Here is a 25,813-nt window from a genome sequence, read left to right as displayed (position 1 = left end):
CAAAATTAAAACTCATTTACTGAATCATGAACTTTCTTCAAACACGCCATTTCAATAAATTTTTAACAACACAGCTATATGATATACAATCTATCTGACAATAGTATAAGTTCTTTAAAATCGCTATGATTCAGCGACTTATTTCGAATATATGTTGATTATGGCGTACGACGTTTCGTGGAGGGGTTTTTGAATTTGTTGGAACAGCTGAGGGGAAATGGCCGATGATGATGATACCGCAGCATCCCGGATAACTCGGATAGGAATATTTGTGATGTGACATTAACTCATAGATCGAGATACGAGTCTAACAATGAGTTCGAGTAGCTCTGGAGCCACCCGTTTTGCCGATTATTTCGTCACAGTCGGATTAGACGTGGAATCTGGCTTAGAACCGGACACACTTTCTGGTAGGTTCCTTTTTCTAATCCATCCATCCACTGACATTCCCTACCCTATTTATCACTTACTGTCAACAACAACTCTAGGCTACTATATGGATCCTGGCTCTTCACCACGCATACCCTCACAAACATTCCCTATCTACTCTTTGCCCTACCCTCTTTGTTTGACTTAATTGTTAAGTTAAAATGTACTTTAGTTTTTTGAGGTATATTCTTTTTTTAAACAACCCTAATTATCATTATAAATTAGCTTCATCACATGGATGAGGCACAAGTAATGGGGATTAAATCATTATTCAATTCCTCATATGTAATACACGTGATCTGATATAATTAGTAGTAATGAATAATGCTAGTTCACAGAAGGCCTGCATTTTAAAAAAAGAATGCATTTTCATTTCTAAGAATGAAATGACATATCATTTTAACCTGTCTAGAAACCAGTGTTTTGTAAAATCAATTATAGTTTTACCCGAAAGAATTCTTTGTTTTTTTATTAGACCCAGACAAACTAGAAACTTGCTGCAAAAATATATCAATTTTTTAGATTAAAAAGAAAATTTTTTCCAATGTCAATATTTGGAAGTTTCAACAATAAGTTTATTTGGCTTATAACTTGTTAATGGAAGCTAAAATGATGATCCCTCAGATATCAGATAGGCTTACCGTAATATTTTCTATCTTAATAAATAACCTGAAATGATAACGATAAGAGCCATCAGCCAATTGAAAATTCTTTACTGAATTCTGTGGAAATACAACGTCATCGGATTCTGATTCAGTCTTTTGTTGGAACGGATCCTGACCTAACTTTTACGTCAGTAGGAAATAGGAAGATTAAAGTCGTTCACCAGTTGGATATAGTTCATACATCATCTTAGCAATCTTGTTTCCATGGTTACCAGTGTGATATCTAACTGATGGCTTGCACTACAGTGTCCTGGAAAAGAAGGGCAATTTTCATGTAAAACGCGTAGCTTTATTGTATATGCCCTGGGTTAAGGTTTCACTTAACTGAATTCATTAGCACGTCACCAATTTCTCACTTAACGTCGTGTCTATGTCCCTTTAGCCCATGGCAATCAGGAATGTAAAATCTACTTATTGTAAATCCTTGTTGTAGAAGTATTCATTTAAAGATCTTCGTGATTCAATTATCTCGACTGTTACTAATTACTTCATGCTGGTATTCCGAATTTTCTGAAATGTTACTTTTCGTAGTACCTTAAACTTAATCACAGTTGGAGATGCGAGTGTGTAGGCTATTGCGTACTATTACTTTTGGCAGCAATTGTTGCGCTTACCTTTTCTTATAGAAGTGTAATCGAACACTTCTATGCTTTTTTCTAATGGAGTCAAAATGAATTTAAAAGATAGAACTACTGTATCTCCTCACTGGCAGCGAGTAAAACGATATTTGCACGAAATAATGGAGGATATTTACGAGACAAGACGTTCTTAAAAGGGTTGGAGCCGTTTTCCTCTTCAACGTAGTCTCATTGTCTCCTCGGTTTATTCATACTGCAACTAGCAACAGTTTGCTTCGTCTCAAATTATTACCGTTTATATGTCATCTGGCGACGCCGAGACATTCTCTTCATTACCATAGAAACTTGAGTATTCACTTATCTTCAGGCCCCAGAGCGTTATTTCATGTCTCGATTTTCAACGATTGTTATTAATGGATGAACAGAGTGCGTTGCGTGTAAGAAAAAACATGCAGATTTTTGAGATGATGCTAATATTAGAAGTGAAAAAACCTGATCTCAATGATAATCTCTGTGTCTTGTATTGATGTTTTAATCAATACTTGTTGTTCATTCTGATACGGTGTATTTAAGAATAAGATGGACCGATATTCCACACATTTCTGAAGGCTGTTTTCTTCATTTTAAGATTGGTCCATTCCAATCCTTGGTTGTTGCGCTATATTAGATAACTTATCTCAATCGGTCACTGACGATGGCCGCCAGTTGCTTCTGGTTCCGTCAGCCCCCTGCGCATGTGTTGAAATTCTCATCAGAAAAATGATGTGGCTTGAAAACGATTCTTTTTCATGTGCCGATGAAATGTGATCATCATGTTTTCTTTATCGTCAATATCCGGTCCTGAACATTAGCAGCACACTGTAGGCCTAATATAATTCATTTGCTTGTTTACGATTGATGTGATGGTGACCTTGTTGGTTTATGTACTGAAGTAACTGATTGGGTCGCTGACATCCTACAACATCGATGGATTTATATGCGTTCTCATTTCATCTCGGTCCGAGTTACTTATCGTGAAATAATCATTGAAGTCTCTTGTCCTTGGTCCACCCTAACCAACGAAAATAGCAGCTTACATTATTTTTCTTGGAAATAGCTCGGTAGGATTTATGCAGTCGCCGCCAGTGCGTATTATTCTCACAGCTGATGAAGCCAAACTAATGCATCGGGTCAATGTCGTCTTCAAATTTATTGTACGGAACTGTCATCGCAATAATCATTTGATTTATTCATTCGACATTGACATCGATGACATTCGGATTCATCAAATGAAAACATTCTGCTTTCAATATTCCGATTTTCTGCGGTGGTGGCGGGGTCAAAATTATGATAATATCAATAACTGAGTTCGTTATCACCTGATGATGGAGTTCTGAGGCTTTGCCTCCAAAATCAGTCTAAATCAACCTATCATAGTGGAACCTTTAATAATTTATACTTGATAAAACAAAAACTATTGGTTATAACGAACGCATTTTCCATTTTTAATGAGGTTCCACTGTAGGAATGATATGAATAACTGTTTAACTTGAAATGTACCGGGGGTCCCAAGTTTCCTCGCGAAAGCTTAATCAGATGAATTTTTTATTGTCATCTACTCTCATTATAATTTTAAACTTGGTCCTGCAGGATTTAAGTTTGTATTTGCCTGTATCGCCGAGCCCCATTCTCAGCTGGTTATCATATAATACGAGTCCATTCAGACATTTATTAGATGTAATATGATCTCGCGCCTGAGCTCTGTCCGGTTCATTTAGATGTGTATTCCCCGGCGGTATCGGGATTCAGTTGCCGGTAATTCAGGGCCATCCGTAATACAGTGACAGCGATGAATCACGAACTCAACCGGAAAGTACCCTATCTCTTCTCGCGCGATTAGATCGTATCATATGTTCGAATAAAAATGCATTCGATTTTTTTGCATATTTTATATGTGTTATGAAAATAATCGCGGTGTGGTATAGTATTAATATTTCAGCTCTAGGGTCTCATCGATTGTTTTATCACAGATACGGATATCCTTTCGTGTAATCGTGATTACACAATCAACTGCTTTGACTGCAGCTAACAGATTTTTTATCAGACCCCAGACGATGTATGATATTTGTAAACAGAGATATTATTCATTATTCCGAATTCGTCGATAGAAGTATTTTTAATGTTAATATTTTATTGTCGTTGCAGGTGACAATTTACATTGTCCTCCGCTGGAAAGGCCGTATAAATGTAAAGTGCTTTCACATTTCCCTGAGAATGTACCTTGGAATCCATTCGATAAAGATGCAGTTGGAATGGTGAGATGAATATCATTTCCTGAGTTTTCTGTTGCTAGCCCAACCCACATGATTCATGGAAATGCGGAAACAGGAGACAGAAACATGTTTCCAAGCGGTTCCGTGCCGTGTGCGCTTAAGCCAGACACACACGACACTGGGCAATACTCAAAAACATTTTTCCGGCTCATGTATCTGTGATTCCGACCTTGAAAAAAAAACAAGAGAAATGGTTTTGGGAAACAATGTTTCCGAGATCAAACCCTGTTTCCCTATATCGTGTGCACTGGACTTAATGGTTAATGCATTGAACATCTTGTTGAGATCACATCGTTTTATCTGTTCAGTGTTACTGCCTTCATTAGCTGCAGGCTCTGAGACTCCTGTAGAATCAGTTCTTTCATGTAAAATTATATACGTGGTCTACGAAAATTAATCACTTCATCAGAGGATTACGGTATTAAAGTTAAAATTAGATGGTATTCGTTCTGAGTGTCATCGTAGTTAGACCCTTGTCCTGTTGATAAAAAATTCAGTTTAATTGATCACCCGATTGGGAAGGATTTTTCATCAAATTTCAACAGATTGATACGCTGAAATTTCTAAAGTCGTGATTTCATTGCGAATGTCAAAGACTGAAACTTGAAATGCCATCGGTGATTAATGACTAGAAATGCAGCAGACAGTGCGATCGATTTTAATCAAATTACAGCTGAAAAAAATTGAAATTGGATCATCCCACAACGGAAAGAAAAGTTCGCATCCCGTGCAATATTTTTAGACCTGTTTTGTGTTCTTAGCGCATAGCAGTCGAATATTCGAAGAGAATTTGTTTGCCATCTGTTTTAATGTTAATCCGGAATCTTTTTGAAATGCGGTTATAGAAACTCCTCTGCGTTTTTTTATTGTTTAAAAAAAAAACAAACTCCGACTCAACCTATTCTAGTAACAACGATCGAAGAATTTACGAGATTTTATATAAAATGTAGTTCAGGGTCCTTACGACTCTTTGATTCCTTAAAAACTCTTTCTGAACAAAAAACGCTTTTAAACATGCTTGAAACTCCTTTATTTTGAACAAAACTCCTTCAATTTTGAGAAATGGGCAATTTGAAATTTACAGTAGACAACGCCAAATTGGTACAGTTGGAACCTGGATTCTTTTTACCCAATTAGGTACTAACCAAATCAGACACCAAGTTAAATAGTGTGAAGGTGAGAAATATGCTTCCAAAACCACTGAATCAATGGTTTACCGAGATAAACGATACCAATTTAGGAGGAATCTACTGTAATTGGGACATGAGAGTGATGCAGACTCCTTATATCCGGGAATGACTGATCTGCAGTGTCGACACCGTGTAAATTTGCTATCATTTTTTTTCCAGTTATGTTTACCGAAAGGCGTTTCATTTCGAACGCAGAAAGATAAACGAATCGCGAAATTTCACCCGTTTATCATCACACGCGAGGACGGATCGAGGACGTACGGCGCCTCCTATATCTTCTGCGAAGAGGTGACCAATCGTCAAATATGCATGGCCATGCAGACGCTGCACGCTATGCACATGGCCGAACTGAGCAACGACCAGTCACAAACGCTGTATTCTCACCTCGGACCGGTTTATAATCGCAGTCCGATGCGCGCTCGTCGAGAAATGAGCGTCGATAAAATGTACGATATAAACAAAGACACGTTGTACGTAACGAAGTGTATTTGCGTTATAACGCAGCTACCTTTCGTGAACGCGTGTAGAGAATTTTTATCGCAGCTCCACAGCGCGATAACGCGACGCGATCCGCCGACTTTACCGTTGGAAAGCTATGTTTTTAATGTTTTATACGAAGTTCCATTGCCGCCACCCGGTCGTAGTATGAGATTCTCCGGATATGACCGACCTATATTCTGCCAGCGACCTGGTAAGACTGGTCTTCGTGTTTAATTACTTACATACAGTCAAACTCGAGCCGTCATCGGATAAAACTATTGCAATTCTTGAGTCCCAATTTGAATAAGTGGAGAAGATATTCAATTTCCGTTTAAGATGAATATACAGAATATATAGAAATCCTACAATAATTCTGTGAAAGATGTATAAGCTCTTGAAGAGAAGTGTATATATATATATCTGAGCAACCTCAAATATATACACACTCCCATTCAAGAACATCTTTGGTTGAATTATTGCGGGATTTCTCTAGTATATATCCCAATTTGAATATTTCAATTAAAATTACTAAGTCATGATCATCATTAGTATAAGTCATCAACATTATGATCAGTTCGACTGTTTTTACAACTTCTTGCTTGATATCCTCACAACTTGTTGTATTATGTTTTTTTTTAGGACTGACAGAACTGCCACTGTTTGATTTCTCGCTGCGAGAACTCTTCATGTTGCTGGGAATCGAAAACATATTAATGATTTTCACTAGTATGCTGTTAGAGCATCAAATCCTGCTTTACTCATCAGGTAAGAGTTGCAGCGATCCACGAGATCTCGGCTATGTGTGTGTGTACACGCAGCGTGTAGTTTCATATCCTGTAATACTGAATGATGATGATATAGTGACCACTGTGAAGTAACAATCATTGCAGACACATCTCTTTTCACTAATGGTTATGATGACTGCAGCCAATTTAGAAACGGTAGTGGCAAATGTTGTACGACGACTCGAGCCCTGTACTGGCATTAGTAAATCAATCATAAAGCCTGAAGACATGATAGGCTTATCCAATTATACAACAGTAACTGAAATCATTGATAAATCAAACGACGACTTTGATGTTGTCGATAACATTAGTTTCGTGATGTTCAGTTCTGATTCGGCGACTCGATAGAAATCTGTATATACGCCACATATCGAGAAAAATACTATTGATATCGAGGTAGTTTTATATATGGTAATGATACCATACTTATGATGTCATTTTGCAAGACGTCTGACTGAGCAGATGCCGGATAACTAAAAGCTTTTCTCTGTTAAATCTTACATGTCTAATCTTACGACATCGTTTAGCCGTGTTCGATGAACGTGCGTTTACCTTCTGCTGTTATAATCGTATTACTTCTCGTTGGTAAATGTACTGGTTGAGCCGATAAGTAAGTATTTAGCGAGTCTGGTAGTACGTTCATGACTGTCAACAGTGAATGCGTGGTGTCTGATATCGGTCGGCTTACACATCGCAACCACTCATCCCACTCGACCACATTCATGAGCGGCAAATCTTTGCATTTGAAGTAATGGAAACACATGCTGTTAGTGGTACCTCAATCATATAACATCACTCTCGTCTGATCCATAAAAATATACTTCATTTCGTAACCAGAAAAGCATAGAAACAGTTGCTCAGATATTTTCTACTGCGCATCGACATTTTTTTGGACGAATTATTTAGTGAGTTTTGCCTCCAGCAGGAATGAGATCCTTTAAATCGAATCTCTCACCTATGGCTTGAATCTAGTTTCCAATCTGTCTGTCAGTTAATTACATTAGCGTCGAATCAAATGATACTTTTTTTGCCTGGAGAGGCGTTTTTAAAGAGGTGAATTACGTGACATTTGGTGTATCGATTGAAAGCACTTCCTGCATTCTTCCCCTTCCTGATCTAGATAAATGCATGTATGAAAACTTGATCTGATGAAGAATGTTGTCAATTCCAATAATCTAGAGAGAATCTCCCTGGATTAATCTGACTGACTCGTCCATAGGGTATAAAAATGATATTGATCCGTAAATTGAATTCGGAACATTTATCATAATTTGAGATGATCGGAAGAATATTTGATGCCCTGACCGAAGAGAAAAAGGCCGATTCGGATGTTATTCAGACTGTTGTTACTGATATGTCGATGATCGTGTACCATTTGTCAATCGTGATGCATCTGTTATTGATTATTAGTATTGGTGGAATGTGTGATCGGACAGGATGTGTTCAGATAGTGTCTGGAGAGATGAATTGTGAGAGCGGGCGCGATTGATAACTGCGATATGAACACTCACTGTATTTCTATACAATTAACTACGAGTGTCTTCTAATATCAGATCCAATTATAGTGAACACTTTAATGTAATTTCAGATTATTATCAGTTGATGTTGGTTGCTGAAGGAATTTGTTGTCTGATGTTCCCATTCCAATGGCAGCATGTCTATGTACCCATCCTTCCAGCATCTCTAATCCACTTTCTCGATGCTCCTGTGCCATTTGTGATGGGTTTACAACACAATGGAAAAGACCGATCGAAGTTGCAGCTTCCTAGCGAGGTAATAGCCAAACATAAAATCTCATCTCAAAACTTTGACCTTTCGAAATACTTTCACTGGTTAAAATCTTTTTTATTCGGAAGTTCTTTTATCCCAAACCACAGTCAATCTAACATTTCAGAAGATAGTGCTATTGAGAAATAAAATTGATCGTTGAATTATCATTTTTAAACATAAACTTGAACAAAATTTCTCGTTTTTTCAGGCGAATATGTGCTTCGTTGACATCGGTTCGAAATATGTAGAAGTGCCCGAAGATTTGCCTATGCTCCCAAATATGCAGGAATTACGTACCGAAATCAAAGAAATCTTTGTGCGATATACCGTACCACTCGGGGACGATATAAACTTGAACGGCAATGAACCGGAGACTAGGTATCGACGTAGCAGCAGCATCAGTAGCGCGACCGGTCGTTATAGTCGAACTTACAGTCCGTCGAGTAGCCTCGACAGAGTGTCGCGTAGACGACCGAGCGCTCCGACCCGGCAGGAAATATTACAACAGAGCGAGGCGTACGCCCGTGTCGCGGCGATCGCTCGCAAAACGGGAGTTTATACGTCATTCAGGGAAATGGACGCGGACGTAGCGAACAACGTCGGCTCGCGAGACGTCGACAATTTACAACACGCAGCAAATTCGCATCATTCTCATTCGCTGAAACGCGAGAAAAATCGTAACAATAACAACATGGAACGCAATTATTTAGCGGAAATGAAATTCAACAATGCTCTACGCGAGATATTCTTGAATCATTTCGTGTACTTGCTATCGTCGTACGAAAACTTTGTGATTCAACCGCCTAGTCAAGATATGGAGTCGTGGCTCTCTAATCGCGAATCGGTGCTGAACTTTGATAAGGCAGCATTTCTCAGTGATCAGCCGGATGCATATTTACCGTTTTTGTGTCCATTTTTGGAAACGCAGATGTTCGTAACTTTCATCGACAATAAAGTGATGTCGCAGTGGGAGGAGCCGGAAACCGCACTGCGATTGTTTACGATACGTTGCAAAGCGATCAAAGATCGTTACGGTGACCTCAGAGCTCCTACGTACAGTCGCTGTACTACAGTCAAAGACTCGGGTATACTAGATTTTCATTCAAGTTTGCGAGTATACCCCGCCCGCTTAGTCCAGGCAATTCGAGACCGATGAAATTAATCGGATTAGAATTAACTGATTAGATTCAGCAGGATTTACTGTGAAATATTTTATCATTGTAAGTCATCGGTTAAGTTAACAATTTGATATTTGTTTCAGAAATGTTGTTAGAACGACGAGCAGCTGTGATAGACCATTTAGCCATAGAACCACATGTATTAGATGACAAGCCACGTCCGGCTTATCAACGTAATATTTTCCCTTTGCTCAATTACCAGGTGCTAAAAAAGGAGCCAACAAATTCAAGGTATGTTTTCGTTGGTAGTAGTTGTTTTAGTTGTTTTTTATTACCCTGTTCGAGATAAAGGGTAATGATGAAGTGTCCTAATGGCAGCTTTTTCAGACTACCCTATGTTCTATGTTGTGTTGTATTATGACATCAGTAAGTATTGATCAAGTGGGACCTTGAAAGAGGTTGGCTTTTATCGAAATTGTTCACTCGGCTTTGACATTGACACTTCTTGTCATTTTGCCCGCTTGATAGATTTTGAAGTCCATTAAAAACTCATCTTTATGAGTCAGCTTCAGCTCGTAAAATACACGTTCATTGATCTGGCTCTTCAGTTAATATGAAATCATCATCTTATTTACCTAGAACAAAACGGCGAGATAGTGCTAGCTGGCGGAGGAAAGATCGAATGTATCAACACACACAGCATTTACAACTGAATTCTGATCAGAGAGAGGTATGATCAAATTTACTAACTTCTCCGCTTTATAGATTAACTACTTATTACCTTTTATCCGTAGGCATGGTTTCATAATCATGATTCTTGATATCTCTATTCAAATCATTCAGAAATTTTACAATTTATCCTGTTAGTATAGTTTTCATCCTATCATGTTTATTCGGCATAAGAGTTTAGGATTATGCGTACCTTAGAAATGTTTTTGCTTATCCGTAAGATGTGTAAGGATTGTTGCATGTTATGATCATATTATATTATGAATGTTATACATGTATTGTTTTATAGTTCGAATTAGCTGGGAAACATTTACGATTATGGCTAGTGAGTACAGCCAGTAATTCATTAAATTAACGTAGTCGTGGACCTCTATTTTGCACTCTTTTAAAAGTGTATATTATTTTAGCTCTCGGTCACCGAGTCTTTCTCAGATTTTATACTACAAGAACTGTGACAGTCATTTAAACCATCTCTCATTTTTCGTTCGAATGTATCTTGAAGTGAGTTTTCTTGCCTCGAAATTATGAAAATCTACCACGCAGTGCCTTCAAGATACATGGCATTATCCGCGATTAATCCTGAAGTGTGTGTGAGTGTGTCGGAATTTTTCGTTGTGCAATTTTTGTTTCAAGGCAACACTTCAGCATTAGCAAGCTTCAGTAAGAACTTTAGTTGGCTACGCTTTCATTATGTTTAGATTTGAGAAAGGATATGATATTCTTATGAATCCTAATCTGACTCTGTACCAACACAAATTTGGTTTAGGTTTGCTCCAGCTCGTTCAAATTTGTATTCTTGCTAACTGATGCTGACAGAAAGTTTTCATACTCGGTTAAAAAGTGTATAAAATCCCCTAGGGTCTAGTAAGTAGGAACAATGATTGTAACATTTAGGATATCCTGGTAGTTTGATATGCACAGAGAAATTAATTCTTGCATGTAAAGAAAATATTTGTAGAGTTAGCAAATGTTGATGAATGATTGAAACTAATGAAGTATATTCTAGACAGTGTAAACTTAACGTAGTTTTTGTTTGTACTGTGCATAAGACTATTCACCCTTATTGTCTATTCACATCAATATCGTAGTAAAAGAGATTGTAAAAATCTATGTTTCAGAAATATATACAAGAAGCTCGTAACAAAACTGTGCGTCAGCCAAAGCTGTCCGATATGGCGCCTTCGGCCATGTCTCAAACAAACTGGAAATTTGTAGAGACTTTATTAAAGGAATGCAAGGCAAAGGTAAGAGAGAAGCTCAAAGACCGAAAGATACTGGTATTTCATGCTTAATTACACCATGATGTTTTTACAGACGAAACGAATGGTTGTTGAAAAGATGGGCCAAGAAGCAGTTGAATTGGGTCATGAGGAAGTCACGGTTACTGGCGTTGAAGAGAACACGCTTATAGCTAGTCTTTGCGATCTCCTTGAAAGAATTTGGAGTCATGGTTTACAAACAAAACAGGTACAAATGAAATAAGTGGTTGTATTTCATAGATATGGTTATCTGTCTGGGTTTTTGGTGAAAATCCTAAAAATATGCTTTGAATTATTATGAAGTTCATTTGTTGATTTTTTCAGGGAAAATCTGCTCTTTGGTCTCATATGCTTAGCTATCAAACAGTTGATGAATGCAAGGATACCAGCAAACCAATAGATCCAAACTTTCTTACTCCAGGTATGTCATACTTCTGTAACCGGACACATTTTTGCAATCACGTTTACATTCGATGTTTTTCACAGTCCGCTCTTGAGCCAATTTTCACTTCACGTACTGTAGTTCAACTTATATGGTTCTTGATTAAACCTTTCTAGTGACACATGAATTTATAATCTATAGTAAAAGACTTCTCATCTTCAATTCATTCAATGCCCATGATATTCATGATATTCACTCACGTACAATAGATTAGTTAAATCATTGATAAAATGAAGTATTCTATTTTTTCTTTTCTAATTGATAAAAGATTTTCAGTTGTAATAGTTTGTTTCATATTCAGAACCAACTAGCTGTTCTTCTGACGAAGATGGTATGAACTTTTAAACGTTTCTTACTAACATGGTGATAAAGGGTTGATTTGGCGGAAATGGGTTTTGAATTTCTTCATAATGCTTTGCTTTTATGACCTGTAATAATGGTATTCCAGACCAGAGTTCTTACCGTGTAATTGTTTCACCTTTCGTCCTATTTCACATGAGCCCTTCCTTTCGTATCCTAGTCAAAAACCCTGACTAGTCAGATGATTTAAACTGTCGGTGTAGTAGATCGGGTGAGAGGGCAATCGAGGCGACTTGAGTGAGAAAAAAACACTGATATTTCGCAGATTTGATGAACCTTCAAAATCCTGGCACAACAAGCAACAAAGAATTGAGAAATACTGAACTAGCAACTACATGTTTCACACACGAATCACGTATACGTCAACTTAGTTCGCTGTTCTACAATCTTTACAGTGAGTCACAATTCACTCAATGTAATTGTTGTATGCACTGATGATTGTAGCACTCCTTCCAACAGCTCTAATCGGTCAGTCGATTGTCTCATCAACAACAACAACTGTTTTTCAACAAAAAAAACTGATTATTATTTACGAATACGATGTTTTTTGTTGATGTTTCAATGTCGACTTGTGTTAAAATATCGCTTACCTCCACAACATTGTGCTTGCTTACAGTTAATTGGTGTTTCATGAATCTGCGAAATATCTTGTACTCCTCGTTCTACTTTGTACTAGCAAATACTTTAGTATACATAGCTATTCAGTCGGAATTACAGCTTTTTCAATGATATACACTTTTGGTACGAAAATATATTCAGTAGCTTTAAAACTTCGTCACATTGCTTCGAAATTTATCTGTTTTACTAATTAATAATTGACTATTTCAGGTAACACAGCTTCGCTACAGCATCTAGTGCAGTTTTCTGTACATTTTTTGTTCTGTGCTTATAATCTCAATGTCTGAAATTTACAGATGCTGAACCTTGGGAGCGAAATTTGCTAACGCTGATTCGCTCTCAGACAACACGGCGGAGACGTGCTAGTGTTGGAGGGGGTAAATTTCTCATATCATTGCATTTGATTTTCTAATCAATTCATTGTTCATCAGCATCCTGTAGCATTCAACGGCGAGTTTGAAATGGCGTTTGATTTTCCTTAAATTTTGATTTCCGAAGTTCCTTTGTGGTAAGCTTCGTGGCTGTGATATACAGGATGATTGTGAATGATTCAAATTTTAACGTCGAATGAAACCTAAGAGTAAACAGTAGCCTATGCTAATACTAACCTGCTTCCTGTGAAGTGTCTCGAAGTAATATCTAACCAATGTCTGTTCAATGGCTGCTGTTTTCTTCATCCGCAAACAAACCATTTCAAGGTGTCACTCAAGGCAATGAAATATTGGCAAGTGTTGCAATATCATTGTTCAGGGTGACTGAGGTCATACCTCGTCGACACACTGTGACACTCCCCTGATGAAAAGGTGTGATACATGATTCATTCCATGCTTGAAGAAGCAATGAAAAGTCAGTGCGATGCCATTAATTATGATATTTACCGATATCCGATTTGTGTGTGATCGTATTTATAACTTATTTACAGAAATATTAACATGTGGTGAATGATGTTTTCTCATTATATTTATATTCAAATTATATCTAACTTCGCTACGTGAATGGTGTGGGTTTTTGCAAGTGAATTATTCGTAAGCGCTTTTCAATTTAGGGTCACAATATTTTTTTGAATTTCTATTTATCTAATTGATATCGATGAAAGAAGAAATATCAAATGTTTTTTACGAGTGAATTTTCACACACACACACAAGTGTACGTTTTCTCCTTGTTCTATTTCTACATTATGCAGCACTAGTTTGGTGTGTTTTGAGAAAACGGTTCCAATGTAGGTTGTGCCACACACTGTTGTCACATTGCATGTGCTTAATTTGATCAAATATTAATCAACAACATGTGCATGTTCACTGCCTATCTTGTCAGTCCTCGTAAACAATATCAAATAATTCGATTAAACTTATGATTTTTTACCAATTTTGGAAGATATGTATATGTACAATATGATTTGTTTCTAATGTTTTAGTTGATAATTTATCGATTAACTCCCTCTTAATTATCACTGTGGATATTATACTGAATTTCCTGCACATCTATCATCAATGAAATTCTTTGCATTTCACCAAATTTTAGTTGATTGTTAAGATATACAACTGTCGCCTTCGGATTATCATGTATGCTGTTGATTGCTTTTTCAGGCTTTAGTAAATTTTCTTGTCAGGAATTTTCTGATTATTATATGTTCTCAATTACATTCTGTATCAATTGGTAATTCTTTGCATAAATGTTGAAAATCTTGATATCTCAGCCTCTGATAACCCAATCAGTTCCTGCTTGGAAAATACATTGTACGTTTCAGTTCAAAGCTATGTATTTATCCCATTCATAATTTTGTCCTGTTCAATGTTGCAATAAAGCTGAGTTATAGAGTATCTGATAATGAAAAACTGGACCAGATAACAACTGCTATTTTTACAGGTCCCTTATTAATTTGCTTTGTATGGTTACAACTTCTTCAGCGCATGACTGGAATTTGTTGCAAATATTGAATGATATCTATAATAACAACAAATCAGCCCATCCCTTGTCGGTCTTACCAATAAAATATGGAAATACCCTGTAACAATATATTTTTGCTGTTCTTTCTCGCCTAAAATTTGGTGAAATGTGATCAGAATTGTGTTGATAAGGAACAATACACATGTATGAATTCTTTCCATTTCCGGTTATTTCAGATATATCAGCAATGGCTTTAGAAGTTGATTTTCCGCAACAAGATCGAGTGAAACATTTAAAACATCATAGAAGAACACACAGTCGAAGTCCTGAGCCTCCCATGTTACAACCATTGTCTAAAGGGTTGCTAGTTGACATGAAGTAAGCTTTCTATTATCATTGGTCATGCAAGATTGGGTACTTAGATTTTGAATTGTTCAATTAGGAAGCTATTTTGATGTTTCAGACACGTCCAAAAAATGACCGAAGTGAAGACAGATGTCGGCTACGCACGTGCATTTATTAGACTAGCTTTGGAAAAGAAACAGTTATCGAAACATCTCAAGGAATTACTATCCGACCATGAATTACTTCGAACGTTATACAAACGTTATGCATTTTTACGCTGCGAAGACGAACGCGAACAATTTCTATATCACCTGCTCGCACTGAACGCTGTTGATTACTACGCATTTACGAACACATTTATCAAAACCGGTACATAATACTTCGCAATCACCGAGATTGCGCGTGCTTTTGTTAAAGTCCAGCCCATTAATATCTTGTACTGTTTCAGTGAGTATGTTCCGTGTAATTATCTACCCCGGCAAGAAGTTCAGCGTTTCCACAACGACCGCAAATTGTTGGATCAGTTTGTCGGGACAACTCGGTCAAACTTGCAACATTCATATTCCCAAAGGTGTTTTAGAGTTTACATTCGATGTAAGTATAATTAAGACCAATTCATGAGATGTTAATGTCTGGTATCGACTGGGAATCTTCTAATTCGATTATTTCATTACGTTTAGCACAAGAACATAGGAGTGCTTACAACGTTGAGAATCGGTCATGACAATACAGGAATGTCACCTCGGTGGATGATTGAATATATTCTAGTCAGAAATGAGTTAACAGGCCACACGTATAGGTATCCGTTTCTATACTTTACCGATGATTGCATGTGTGTGCAAATCCAATATTTCTCCATATATCTATGAATAATGAATATTTCAGATTTCCATGTGGACGTTGGCTCGGTAAAAGTGTCGATGATGGAAGTATTGAAAGGTTGCTGGTCGCCGAACAACTGCCTAATGTTGACTACGAAGAGTCTGCAACGTGGACCGGATCGTTGCGTACGCCTCGGTCTCCAAAACGTCGATCTCCGAGTACTTCTCGTAGAGGAAGTGAACAAGGTACTTTTTGTTGTTAGCTGATGCTTAAAAAACTTTCAATTTTTAAAGATATATTTGTATATAGATATGTTAAATTTTCACATTTTGCTTATCCTAGTGGTTCATATCCTACAACATTCGGTGTTGCACAGCCTTGCTTTAAGATGTTTACCTAGATATTAAGGTGTTTATTTAGTCTCATATCTGCATTCATTTTATCATTCATTGAAAATAATGGAATTTCACCAATAAAAATCCTGCTGTAGTAGTGGCTGGTAAAGATTAGGAATCTATTCAAATTTTTAGCTCTTTTGCATTAGATAACATGATTTTCTTTATGAAAGGAAGTTTACAATTTTAAATTCACAAAGAATACATTATACGCAAACTTCGGTAAAGTGTATGTTAGTTTTATTTTATTTGCTTATCTTGAATTGTTTAGTTTTACTTTTGCATGGTTGGTCTACGGGTAGTCTAGATTTCAGTTTTAGGACTATCTGACAGTACATCAACCCGATTGCCTTTACTCTGAAATCTATGCTGCTCATAGATGTTTTTTTCTCTTATTTACTGTTGTCACTATGGTGTGTTGTATCTTTTTGATAGCAGTCGCTGCTCTAGCACAGCAGCTAGTAGAATATTTATCTGGAGGAGGTAATAATAATGAAACGGGACCCACTTCCTTCATAAGTCCATCCAGTAGAAAAGCCTCAGTTCAAGGTGAGAGAGCGAACTTTCGAATACTGTCTAACAAACAACCTGTAGATAGCAGTCGTCTAGCCTATCGGTTATGGGATCTCCCTTCATCTATTCACCTCAAAAACTGCCTCACTTATTCATATAACAAGTATATGTAGTAATGTCGATCTGTGTGTAATGAATGTCATAAATATTCTTGATTTGAAAAAGATTTTTTGTTCTTATATTACATTCCATACACATCAGTAATAACATGCTTGATTGATAGATGTAGATGAATATAGGCATGGCATCATCTACCTAATCGTATTGTATCATGAAGCGTAATCCATCACGTTTGGTTGTTGATGTATTCTTGATTGGATTGGGGAATAATTTACGATCGCAAAATCATGACCTGACCAAACTGATCAAATATTACATAATGCTGTGATACACGTTATTGCTCAGATACATGTAACAATCAACTGCTTCGATTAATTTTTGATTTTTAGATGTTAATCATATGTAACCTTACATAAATCAACTTTCAGCTTACCGATATGGATCTCTGCCTCGACTCGGTTCAACGCAAGCTTCATCACCCAATAGTTAGTACAGAAACATCGTAGAAACATTTGTTTGTTATCATAATCATAACCCACATTTGATGATCCTAGCATAGCAGTATATCTCATATCATTTCCTTGTCATTAATATGTAAATATCGAGAATATGAGAGTCATCCATTCATGAGCCGTTGATTTTACCCTCTCTTATTTCGTATCAACCGCTTACTTCTATGCTAGGAATATCATGCATTATGTCTTGATTAGAAGCATGACAAAGTGATTGTAATCTCCTTTGAAATAAGACTTTTCTTATATAACTACAGCAATTGATATCCCCCCAAGAACGTGTTATATCAATGACTTTGTCAAAGCTTTGAGTAATGATGATTATGTGTCATATAGATATGTACTTACCACCATATATCTTCACTTTGTCTATTACATCAGTTTTCTTTGTAACCCTGTTTCTGCCTCCTCACAGTATGGAGATGGCGTTACTAACTCCAATTCATCTGCTTTATCAACTCATCTTTTTACTCAGTAATGGAATCTACACATTATTTAGATTGCTGAAAAGAAAGTTTTAATGTTGTTTCAGGTTTAGTTGTTGTTAGGATCCACCAATCAAATCAAAACACGAATTAAACACTGTTCTGGAAATAGATTTATGATCTATCAATGGTGTTTACATGTTTGATAATTAATGTAGTAATGTCTTCATCCATTTTTTGTGAGAGTTAAGCACATACTTAGTTCTAAGTAATTAAGAACCAGAGCTGTGGATCTGTATGTATAGAGTTGTAGTATCTTGTAGTGCCAGTATTTAGTGGTGAATTGAAATTCTTTTGTTCAGGTATTTGGATCGTTGAAACAACTTTTGTTATTTTCGTAACAAAGTTCTACTAATTAGCCAGTTTTACTGATCTTTTTACTTAGACTATTTAGTCAATAGTTTGCATGTTTTGATATTCATTGGTTTTGGTATTTTGGGTATTCTTCTATGACTAATCTGAGGTTATATTCCAAGTGATTGATATTTACTTCATTTTATCTTGGACTAGATTTCATATACACAGTTCTCAAGATGCTCATTATCAGTATTGATGAAAGAATAATTTTTCAACCAATTTTTGTAGGCTTTAATTGCTTATTTTTCATTCTGTAATTCTGTAATTCTAGGGTTAACAGTTCCTCAGATACAAGAGGTACTTGGAGATGCTGTCAATAGTATAGTGAAACATTTCTATAAGCCTGAAAAGGAGGTACGATGCTAATTTTGAATCACTTATTTTTCTTCATAATTTCATTTCCGTGAAAAAATCCATAAATGGAGTATGCTATGTTTATTTTTAGCGAAGTAGCTTGACGATATTGCTGTGTGGTGAAAATGGACTCGTTCCAAGTCTTGAGAAAATGTTTAACTACGGTTTCCGATCATCTCGTCTCTTTAGACATAAATTTTATATCTGGGATTACTTCGGTATGTTAGTGAGAATTTTAGCAAATAGAAACGTGGCTGAATTCTCTTAAGACATCTGAATTTTTATGGTATTTCTCCTATTTCTAGAGAAACTTGTGCAGTATTATGAAAACATTTTGGCCGATGAATTAATGAGTAAAGAAATTGACGCCTCGCATAGAGAAGCTTATGCTACTTTCATTCGTGTTGTGACTAAAATTAATGAGCAAGCCGAAAGTGATGGCAAAGATGGAAAATATCAGATTCTTGTATGCATAGCAATCAGGTAATGACTACCGGGTATACCTCTATAGTTTTAAGCGAAATTCAATATTAATCGATTGACATGTTATTTGTCTATTCTTTAATTTCTAGGGATCATATCTTGAGTCACTGGCTCTTAGCAATGACGGACACACCAGTAACACAAACTATGTACGAGGAAACCGCGTTCATGAGGGACAAGAAGCTTCTCACATTTGTTGTGCATATCCTCGACTCGTTGAAAGAGTTCGAAATTGTTTTGGAAACATCATTGATCAAAGGCATTAATCTGTAAATACCGCAGTTACTTAATGTACATAGATATAGTCAGATGGAAACAGTATTAAAAGTGTCTAGGCAAATGGAGTAAGTGTCTATTATCAAAGTCTACCGAAATGTGCGTCTAACAAACTGTGTTTGTGCTTCACAGTGAGTTTCTAGAAGCATGTTCAAGTGAATTACAAGTTGTGATATCATGTTTATTCGTGTCGATGAAGCTGGTCTCGTGGATATTCTGTCAAGGGAATAAATAATGTATAAGTTAACGAAAATGTCTTGTTAGATTGAGGTCGAGATAATTGCTTGTAGGATGGAGGTATTGTCATATCTCCCTCTAAAAATTAAGAATTTGTGCACTTGTTAACCTACTCCAGATACCAGTATATAATTTGACCTTCAAATCAGATAGTTTTTAAGTGTTTTATGATCATGAAGAAGTGAAGGTTTCAGCGTAATCATCTTTTGAGTGAATAAAAATATCCTTCAGCAATAATTGAGCTCTCAGTGAAAGAATCACCCTTTATACACCTAATATTGTAATATAGATATAGATATAGATACATATATATATATATATATATATATATATATATATATATATATATATATATATATATATATATATATATATATATATACACATATATATATACGTATGCATATAATCAATTGTAGATGATTGTATTGTGATTTTAAGTATAAGAAATTTAGAAAATATTGTGCATATTTCATACGGTTTCAAAGAGAAGATTGAAATATCTGATGACATGATCAATGTTTCTACCTGAATTTTATATTGCATTGAAATGTATATGTGCCCATCTGTATAATAAAAAGAAAACATGAAATGTACAAATACAAAATTGAATTCTCAGTTTAATTGCTTTTTGGTCATATACAAGTTAAAATTATGTTGAATACCGTTATGTAGATTCTGGAGGTAATAAATTGACGATTAATACAGCACGTTTTTGGAATAAATGAAGTCTCTTCAGTTAGTGCATAATATACATATACATGTGTAATGACATATGTAGCTTTGCTTGAAAAGCTAGTCAGATTTCTACATTTGTTGTTATATTTTTTACTGCTTGAAAAAGTTCTTGTCAACTTCAACAACCCAGTTATCGGTATGTAAATCTGTTATATTCTATGTTTTTAAATCAGTTCGTTATAAACAATCAAAAGAATGAATGGGTATATCGATAATCAAAGATACTTATTACAGTTAAGGACAATAGGGTTTCCTAAAATGTTTTATCTATTTTGTAATAAAGTTTTGTCGACTTCAGTACTTGTGATCATTTAAAGCGAAGAAATGTCAGACTTGGGTTAAAAATTAAGGGCTGTGCTATGTAGATCTTTAATGCAATCGTTTAGATTTATCGTAGAAATCTCTCATTTTTATTTCATCAAATGCTTGAATGAATAAAATCAATTTTTAGTTCACAACTGCTTGTACAGATTCTATCATTATTGATATTGATAATAAATAACCTAGGATAATTCTTCCTGGTAATTATATGATGTATATTCTTGTCCTTTTCATTCTTCTGCAGCATTTTCAAATGATACTGATCAGGATGTCCTTCCTTGACTATTCAAAGGACTCAAGGACAAGTAGTCAAGATTTTCAAATTATAGACTACTTTATCTTCGCCAAAAAACAAAGATTAAAGGGATAATAAACTTATATTAGCCTATTGCTGATAATCGGGGACATTTGGCATCTGATTTAGTCTTGTGGTGATATCAGGTCGCCATAGAACAACTTTAATTAAAAGAGGTACTCCTTTATCTTTATTAACATAAAATTTATTTTCAGGGTTTAACTTCACGTTTTATTTCATCAACTTTCCTGTTTGCGCTGGTGATGTTTTACATCAAATGTTATTACCAGTAACATAAAAGAAGAAACAAACAGTTCAATAGTCATCTGGCTATTTACAACAGTATGCATTTTAAGTTATTAATCTGCTATTCATCTCTTCATAATCAGCACTAGCTTTATGCAATAATTTTATGTTCACTTTCATCACTGGACAACGAGAATGATAACTAACATAACTATGAAACGAATAAGTCGTATTAAAATCTTCCAACTGCCTTAGTATTAAAATGCTACATTTTTCGAGACAATTTTTTATATACATTTCATAGATATTATCTTCATATTTGTTTTTTCACTATTTTCTAAATTTAGCTAATATATTATTATGGTTTTGCTAAGACACAAGAGGCATTTATACATTTATCAACTAAGTATGCTAGCATTTGTGGAAAGATGGCCAGGTATGAGTTCTAGAGTTCAGATTGAAATTTTGAGCCCAAAACAATACATAGCATTATTATGTATTCATAAACCTTGTTCCGGCCCTAGTATACATTATGTTGTTTTCATGTACTACATCTACAGTTCACAGTAAAAAATGTTAAATTAACAATAAATGATAATCACAGAAGATAAGAATTTGTCTAAGTATTTCTGGTTACTAATAATACAATAATGCTAGGAATATAATCTCCCCTACCATATACATATCGATTCCACTTGCATATCTAATAGATGAACTCATAATATCAAGTAGTTATTTCTTCACGATACAAACACTTGGCAAGTACACCTATCAAGACCTGACAAATTGAAAGGAGTCATCTGATCAATACAACAATTGGATAATCGACATGGATAATAAATTCTGAAACAGATTTATCATACAGGGCAAATATGTTTATGTTGATGATCAAAATCACATTGAATGACTTTTCAAATCATGACTTTTCAAATTTTCAATTCACTGAGAAATTGGTTCTCAATGGATAAATGCTTAACTAGCAGATAATTAACATATTCCTGGTATTTAGTGAGTAATGCCCCTGTCCATAAAAATTGAAATATGGCAGATTTTCCATTTCATGGATATCTGCAAGTGTATCAACAGACATTACCAAGATCTATAAAACAAAATGTGTATCGACAAATATGTTACAATAGGTACTGGTAGGAAGCTGCCACAAGCGGGGAACTTTTGCAGTGATACAACTGACAAATAGTACAATCCAAACACACTTCAAACTGCAGCACTATATAATGGCATCGCTTGTAAGCCTTCAGTGGACAGAAGCATTATGAGCTAGTTGAGTAGACTCATTTCCTGGAAGTGTCACTCACTACAGTTTACACACTCCCTCCTTGATCAGAGTTCATCATGCCTGTTTGCCCTAAAAGTACAAAATCACATAATCATGTTTTTTTAATAAGCCCAAGATAATTGAACATATTGACGATAAATGAAATTTATTAAATGCAGTTAAACAGTGGTATCAACAAAAATGAGTTGATAAATGAAGGTGGTTTCGTAATAATAAATTTGATCGTATAATTTTAAATTCGAAGTGTTGGATTTCTTCATTTATCTACAGTTTACACGGATTATAGTGTTTATTCGACAACTAAAAATGAGTTGGTTCGTTCAAATACATGTAGCTACGAAGCAAAATCTGAAACCCTTCACATTCTTGTAGGTTACATATACCCTTATTCATTCTGAAAATTGATCGATTATTGACTGAACGTTTGCATGACTTTAATAATTCTAACGATGTATCACTTTTTCAAGAATTTTGCTTTCAACAGCTACATGAACTTCAACTCACCTATCAGAACATATCACAGTTCCGATGCCAACTGTAAGAAAGAGACGCAGAGAGTAAGATTTCAATCAAACTTAAAAATAAATGTAAAATAACTAACTCATAAAGAAATATACATCCCCAAATGATTCATTACATCAACGCTGATTCAATTGTGCAAAATATAGAAAAAAATGTGTTAATGAAAACATGCAAATCTTAATGAGACATAATCAATGTAATTAATCATTGCAGCTATCATTGGACAATGATTGGTTAAGTGATGCATTTGTTAAAGGAGAGGGTTGACAATGTATGTAGTGCTTAATATATGTACAAATATGAACTTAAAAATATGTACATGCAATCACAAACTCATCTCCACCTTGGCCACTGTTTATCCTTGCTCGTCAATGGAACATATATGACACCCATCAATTTCTTCTTCGTTATTGAGCCGTCTAAATCTTTATCAATCTGTTGCAACTCTTGGTTGTGTCCTTGAGGCCCGACAGGGCAAATGAGTCGTCCTCCAGGTTTCAATTGTTTAATAAGCTGAAAGGAATAGTAAGGAAAGTCATATCAAAGTTACAGAATTGGCAGAATAGAAAGATGCAATCGTTAACTCACAGCTTTCGGTAAATCAGTTGCAGCTGCTCCTACGTGGATAGCATCGTACGGACCATCTGACGGATATCCTTCACGCCCATCCCCTACTACCATCTTTAAATTACCAGTTTCTAGCAGAAGCTTAGCTTCAGGGTCATTGTTGATGTTTTTTAATGAGTCACGTACAATTTCATCGAGGTGATCAATGCCGACCACTTTTCCAGACTGACCAACCTGCAAAAATGTACAAAATCAAGTGATTTTATTTTCAAATATTAACTACCAAAATGAAAAGTATTTTGATGGAAAAGCATTCAGCATACCATCAAAGCCATACATGATGTTAGATATCCACTTCCTGAGCCAACATCTAACGCCATACTACCTTCTTTCAGGTGGTCATTTAACAGTTCCAGGGCATGAGCATGCTGAAAGATACGATCAACTAAGATTTGTTGTTCAAAAACATTATAAGCATCACACTTATTGAGAAGGCTGAATACCTTACCATATGAGGAGCACTTATAGTTACAGCATAGCCAATACTCTGAGGAGAGTCCATATATGGATTATGGCGACAGAAATTACCTCGATCAATCCTCTTCATCGACTCTTCGACTTTCTTTTTGGTCACTATACCATTTCCTAATAACCAACCATACAGTATTATCTTTCATATCCAAAATATGAATAAGTTTAAATAGGTAGGCCTACTGGTTCTAACTGAGATGAGCAAAACAACTAGTGTTTCCGATTGCTATCGCATGAATATAGAATGTGATACAAAGAAATGTAGTGAAATTAGCTGTGAGATTTTCTGGACTTAAGTGTGGAAGAAACTTACTTTTCAGATTTTCAACCAGCTCCAGGTTACTTTTACCACTCGATCGCCAGGCCATTACACCCGAAATGAACTGTATAATGAATGCAATTTTTACTAACTTTCCTCTTGTCATCAAATGGTGTTTCCAGTAACTGTATAACAGATGTTTTAAACTATACTTTACTACTCTACTGCCTAGCTACGTAATACATACACGCAAATACTTGCAAATACTTTTCTTCATAGAATTGTATGTTCATACATAACAACATACACCTTACTTCAGTTCATAACTCTATAATGATAATCAAATAAACTAAATGACAGACAACTTTCACTAAACTGACAGCTTTAGGATAGACTAAAAATTCTGATAGAATAGGAGAGGCCAATAGAATAGTTACATCCAGGCATGGGAATCGTGTTACTTTTTCTTGTATGGTGAGTGGGTCACAGTCTATTCACTACACAATTTTTGAAATACTATAGGTAGCTTCCATTAATTAATCAATTACACATCGTTAATTACAATTACTAGATTCCAAAATTAATACAAACCCGGAAGTAAACCGGATATACACACAGTGGATATTTTACATAGCTCAGAAGCTCTTACATGACGTCACTACTGATTCAAAGCAATTCAAATTGCTAGATCTTTATTGCTCTATTTGTAACGAACATGTCCGGGTTGAAAAAAAGACAATTAAAAATAATTTCACGTTAATTTTACGTTAACAATAATAAAAGTAACTCACATAGCTTCCAGTGAAGAAGAGGCTGAGTGAAATTCACACCCATGCAGCCGTTGTCATAGAAACGCTTAATATTATGGAGATTCTCGGGGATCTTAAAATAGGGATTAGTGATTGTTGTTAGGACAGTTTTGGTAAAATTTTTGGTAGATTTAATTTGATTTGTTTTGATTTAGTGTCCCTTACAAAACCCGCCATACTTGCCGGGAGCGAAAAAGGAGGTTTGATCCGGAAATCGAGGGTACATTTACTTTTCGTGATCGGGGATCCCGAATTTACAGAATTAATTGAATTAATTGGAAAGTCGGTTCCGGTTCATTCAATCAATCGTCCAAACAGTCTGAACCCTCAAGCGGCTTATCGGGTTCAATTCTGTTCCCTGCCTAATTCAGTACATCGAGAATTTGGAATTACAAGGTTGAAGATAATTTTTCGGTTAATTTTTCAGTAGAGCAAAAAATTCTGCGAGTTTTTCTGTGAGGTCTTCATAGGATTTGTATCCCAATATTCTATTCAAATATTTAGATCCCTGTTTCGCTCCCAGCATACCCAAAATACACTTGTTCCTAATCCTTTTTTCAAGGTGTGCCAGTAGATTGTAGATTGGTTAACGCGGGTCACTCAACTTTCTCTGGTAACAGCTTCTCATTGAAGCGGGAACCGGGAATTCAGCTAAAAACGAAATCTCAGATATAGAGTATTTAGATATGTAATACATATTAACTTA

General features: G+C 35.6%; 2 protein-coding genes across 17 annotated transcripts; one reads left to right on the top strand and one right to left on the bottom strand.

Moving 5' to 3' along the window:
- Positions 1 to 210: 210 nt before the first annotated feature.
- LOC141899729 (DENN domain-containing protein 5B-like) lies at positions 211 to 19,812 on the top strand. Of its 10 annotated transcripts, none has more exons than XM_074786242.1 (24): positions 211 to 410; positions 3,857 to 3,966; positions 5,334 to 5,865; positions 6,294 to 6,419; positions 8,028 to 8,212; positions 8,418 to 9,294; positions 9,471 to 9,618; positions 9,967 to 10,057; positions 10,346 to 10,381; positions 11,175 to 11,300; positions 11,371 to 11,523; positions 11,640 to 11,736; positions 12,059 to 12,088; positions 13,032 to 13,112; positions 14,860 to 15,001; positions 15,087 to 15,337; positions 15,417 to 15,562; positions 15,649 to 15,767; positions 15,854 to 16,035; positions 17,247 to 17,303; positions 18,444 to 18,526; positions 18,618 to 18,744; positions 18,832 to 19,009; positions 19,099 to 19,812. In XM_074786242.1, the coding sequence occupies exons 1-24, from the start codon at positions 314 to 316 to the stop codon at positions 19,280 to 19,282; spliced, it is 4,158 nt and encodes a 1,385-aa protein (XP_074642343.1). In that variant the 5' UTR covers positions 211 to 313; the 3' UTR covers positions 19,283 to 19,812. The 10 variants fall into 10 exon arrangements, with proteins under 10 accessions (XP_074642343.1, XP_074642315.1, XP_074642306.1 ...); XM_074786214.1 differs by lacking the exon at positions 17,247 to 17,303 and adding an exon at positions 16,624 to 16,734; XM_074786205.1 differs by lacking the exon at positions 17,247 to 17,303 and adding an exon at positions 16,621 to 16,734.
- A 1,279-nt stretch (positions 19,813 to 21,091) lies between these two features.
- On the bottom strand, positions 21,092 to 24,907 carry LOC141914927 (protein-L-isoaspartate(D-aspartate) O-methyltransferase-like). Of its 7 annotated transcripts, none has more exons than XM_074806270.1 (8): positions 24,890 to 24,907; positions 24,546 to 24,626; positions 24,353 to 24,422; positions 24,017 to 24,153; positions 23,832 to 23,936; positions 23,530 to 23,742; positions 23,285 to 23,454; positions 21,092 to 22,488 (listed from the first exon to the last, which is right to left on the bottom strand). In XM_074806270.1, the coding sequence occupies exons 2-8, from the start codon at positions 24,573 to 24,575 to the stop codon at positions 22,464 to 22,466; spliced, it is 750 nt and encodes a 249-aa protein (XP_074662371.1). In that variant the 5' UTR covers positions 24,576 to 24,626; positions 24,890 to 24,907; the 3' UTR covers positions 21,092 to 22,463. The 7 variants fall into 7 exon arrangements, with proteins under 7 accessions (XP_074662371.1, XP_074662372.1, XP_074662373.1 ...); XM_074806271.1 differs by lacking the exon at positions 24,890 to 24,907 and adding an exon at positions 24,760 to 24,778; XM_074806272.1 differs by lacking the exon at positions 24,890 to 24,907 and adding an exon at positions 24,736 to 24,753.
- Between the last annotated feature and the right edge of the window lie 906 nt (positions 24,908 to 25,813).

This window comes from Tubulanus polymorphus, chromosome 1, assembly GCF_964204645.1.
Source record: "Tubulanus polymorphus chromosome 1, tnTubPoly1.2, whole genome shotgun sequence".
Lineage (NCBI taxonomy): Eukaryota > Metazoa > Nemertea > Palaeonemertea > Tubulaniformes > Tubulanidae > Tubulanus > Tubulanus polymorphus.
Note: the sequence above shows the minus strand (reverse complement) of the source record. Positions and strands in the feature narration are given on the sequence as shown.

Excerpts from the sequence above, each read along its gene's own strand:
- LOC141899729 (XM_074786205.1), top strand. The coding sequence starts at position 314 with ATGAGTTCGAGTAGCTCTGGAGCCACCCGTTTTGCCGATTATTTCGTC. Across the intron at positions 10,058-10,345 it reads TGAATTCTGATCAGAGAGAG|TTCGAATTAGCTGGGAAACA; the intron begins GTATGATCAAAT and ends ATTGTTTTATAG. Across the intron at positions 11,737-12,058 it reads TCCAAACTTTCTTACTCCAG|AACCAACTAGCTGTTCTTCT; the intron begins GTATGTCATACT and ends TTTCATATTCAG.
- LOC141914927 (XM_074806269.1), bottom strand. The coding sequence starts at position 24,464 with ATGACAAGAGGAAAGTTAGTAAAAATTGCATTCATTATACAGTTCATT. Across the intron at positions 23,743-23,831 it reads CATCATGTATGGCTTTGATG|GTTGGTCAGTCTGGAAAAGT; the intron begins GTATGCTGAATG and ends ACATTTTTGCAG. Across the intron at positions 22,489-23,284 it reads AAGGATAAACAGTGGCCAAG|GGCAAACAGGCATGATGAAC; the intron begins GTGGAGATGAGT and ends TTGTACTTTTAG.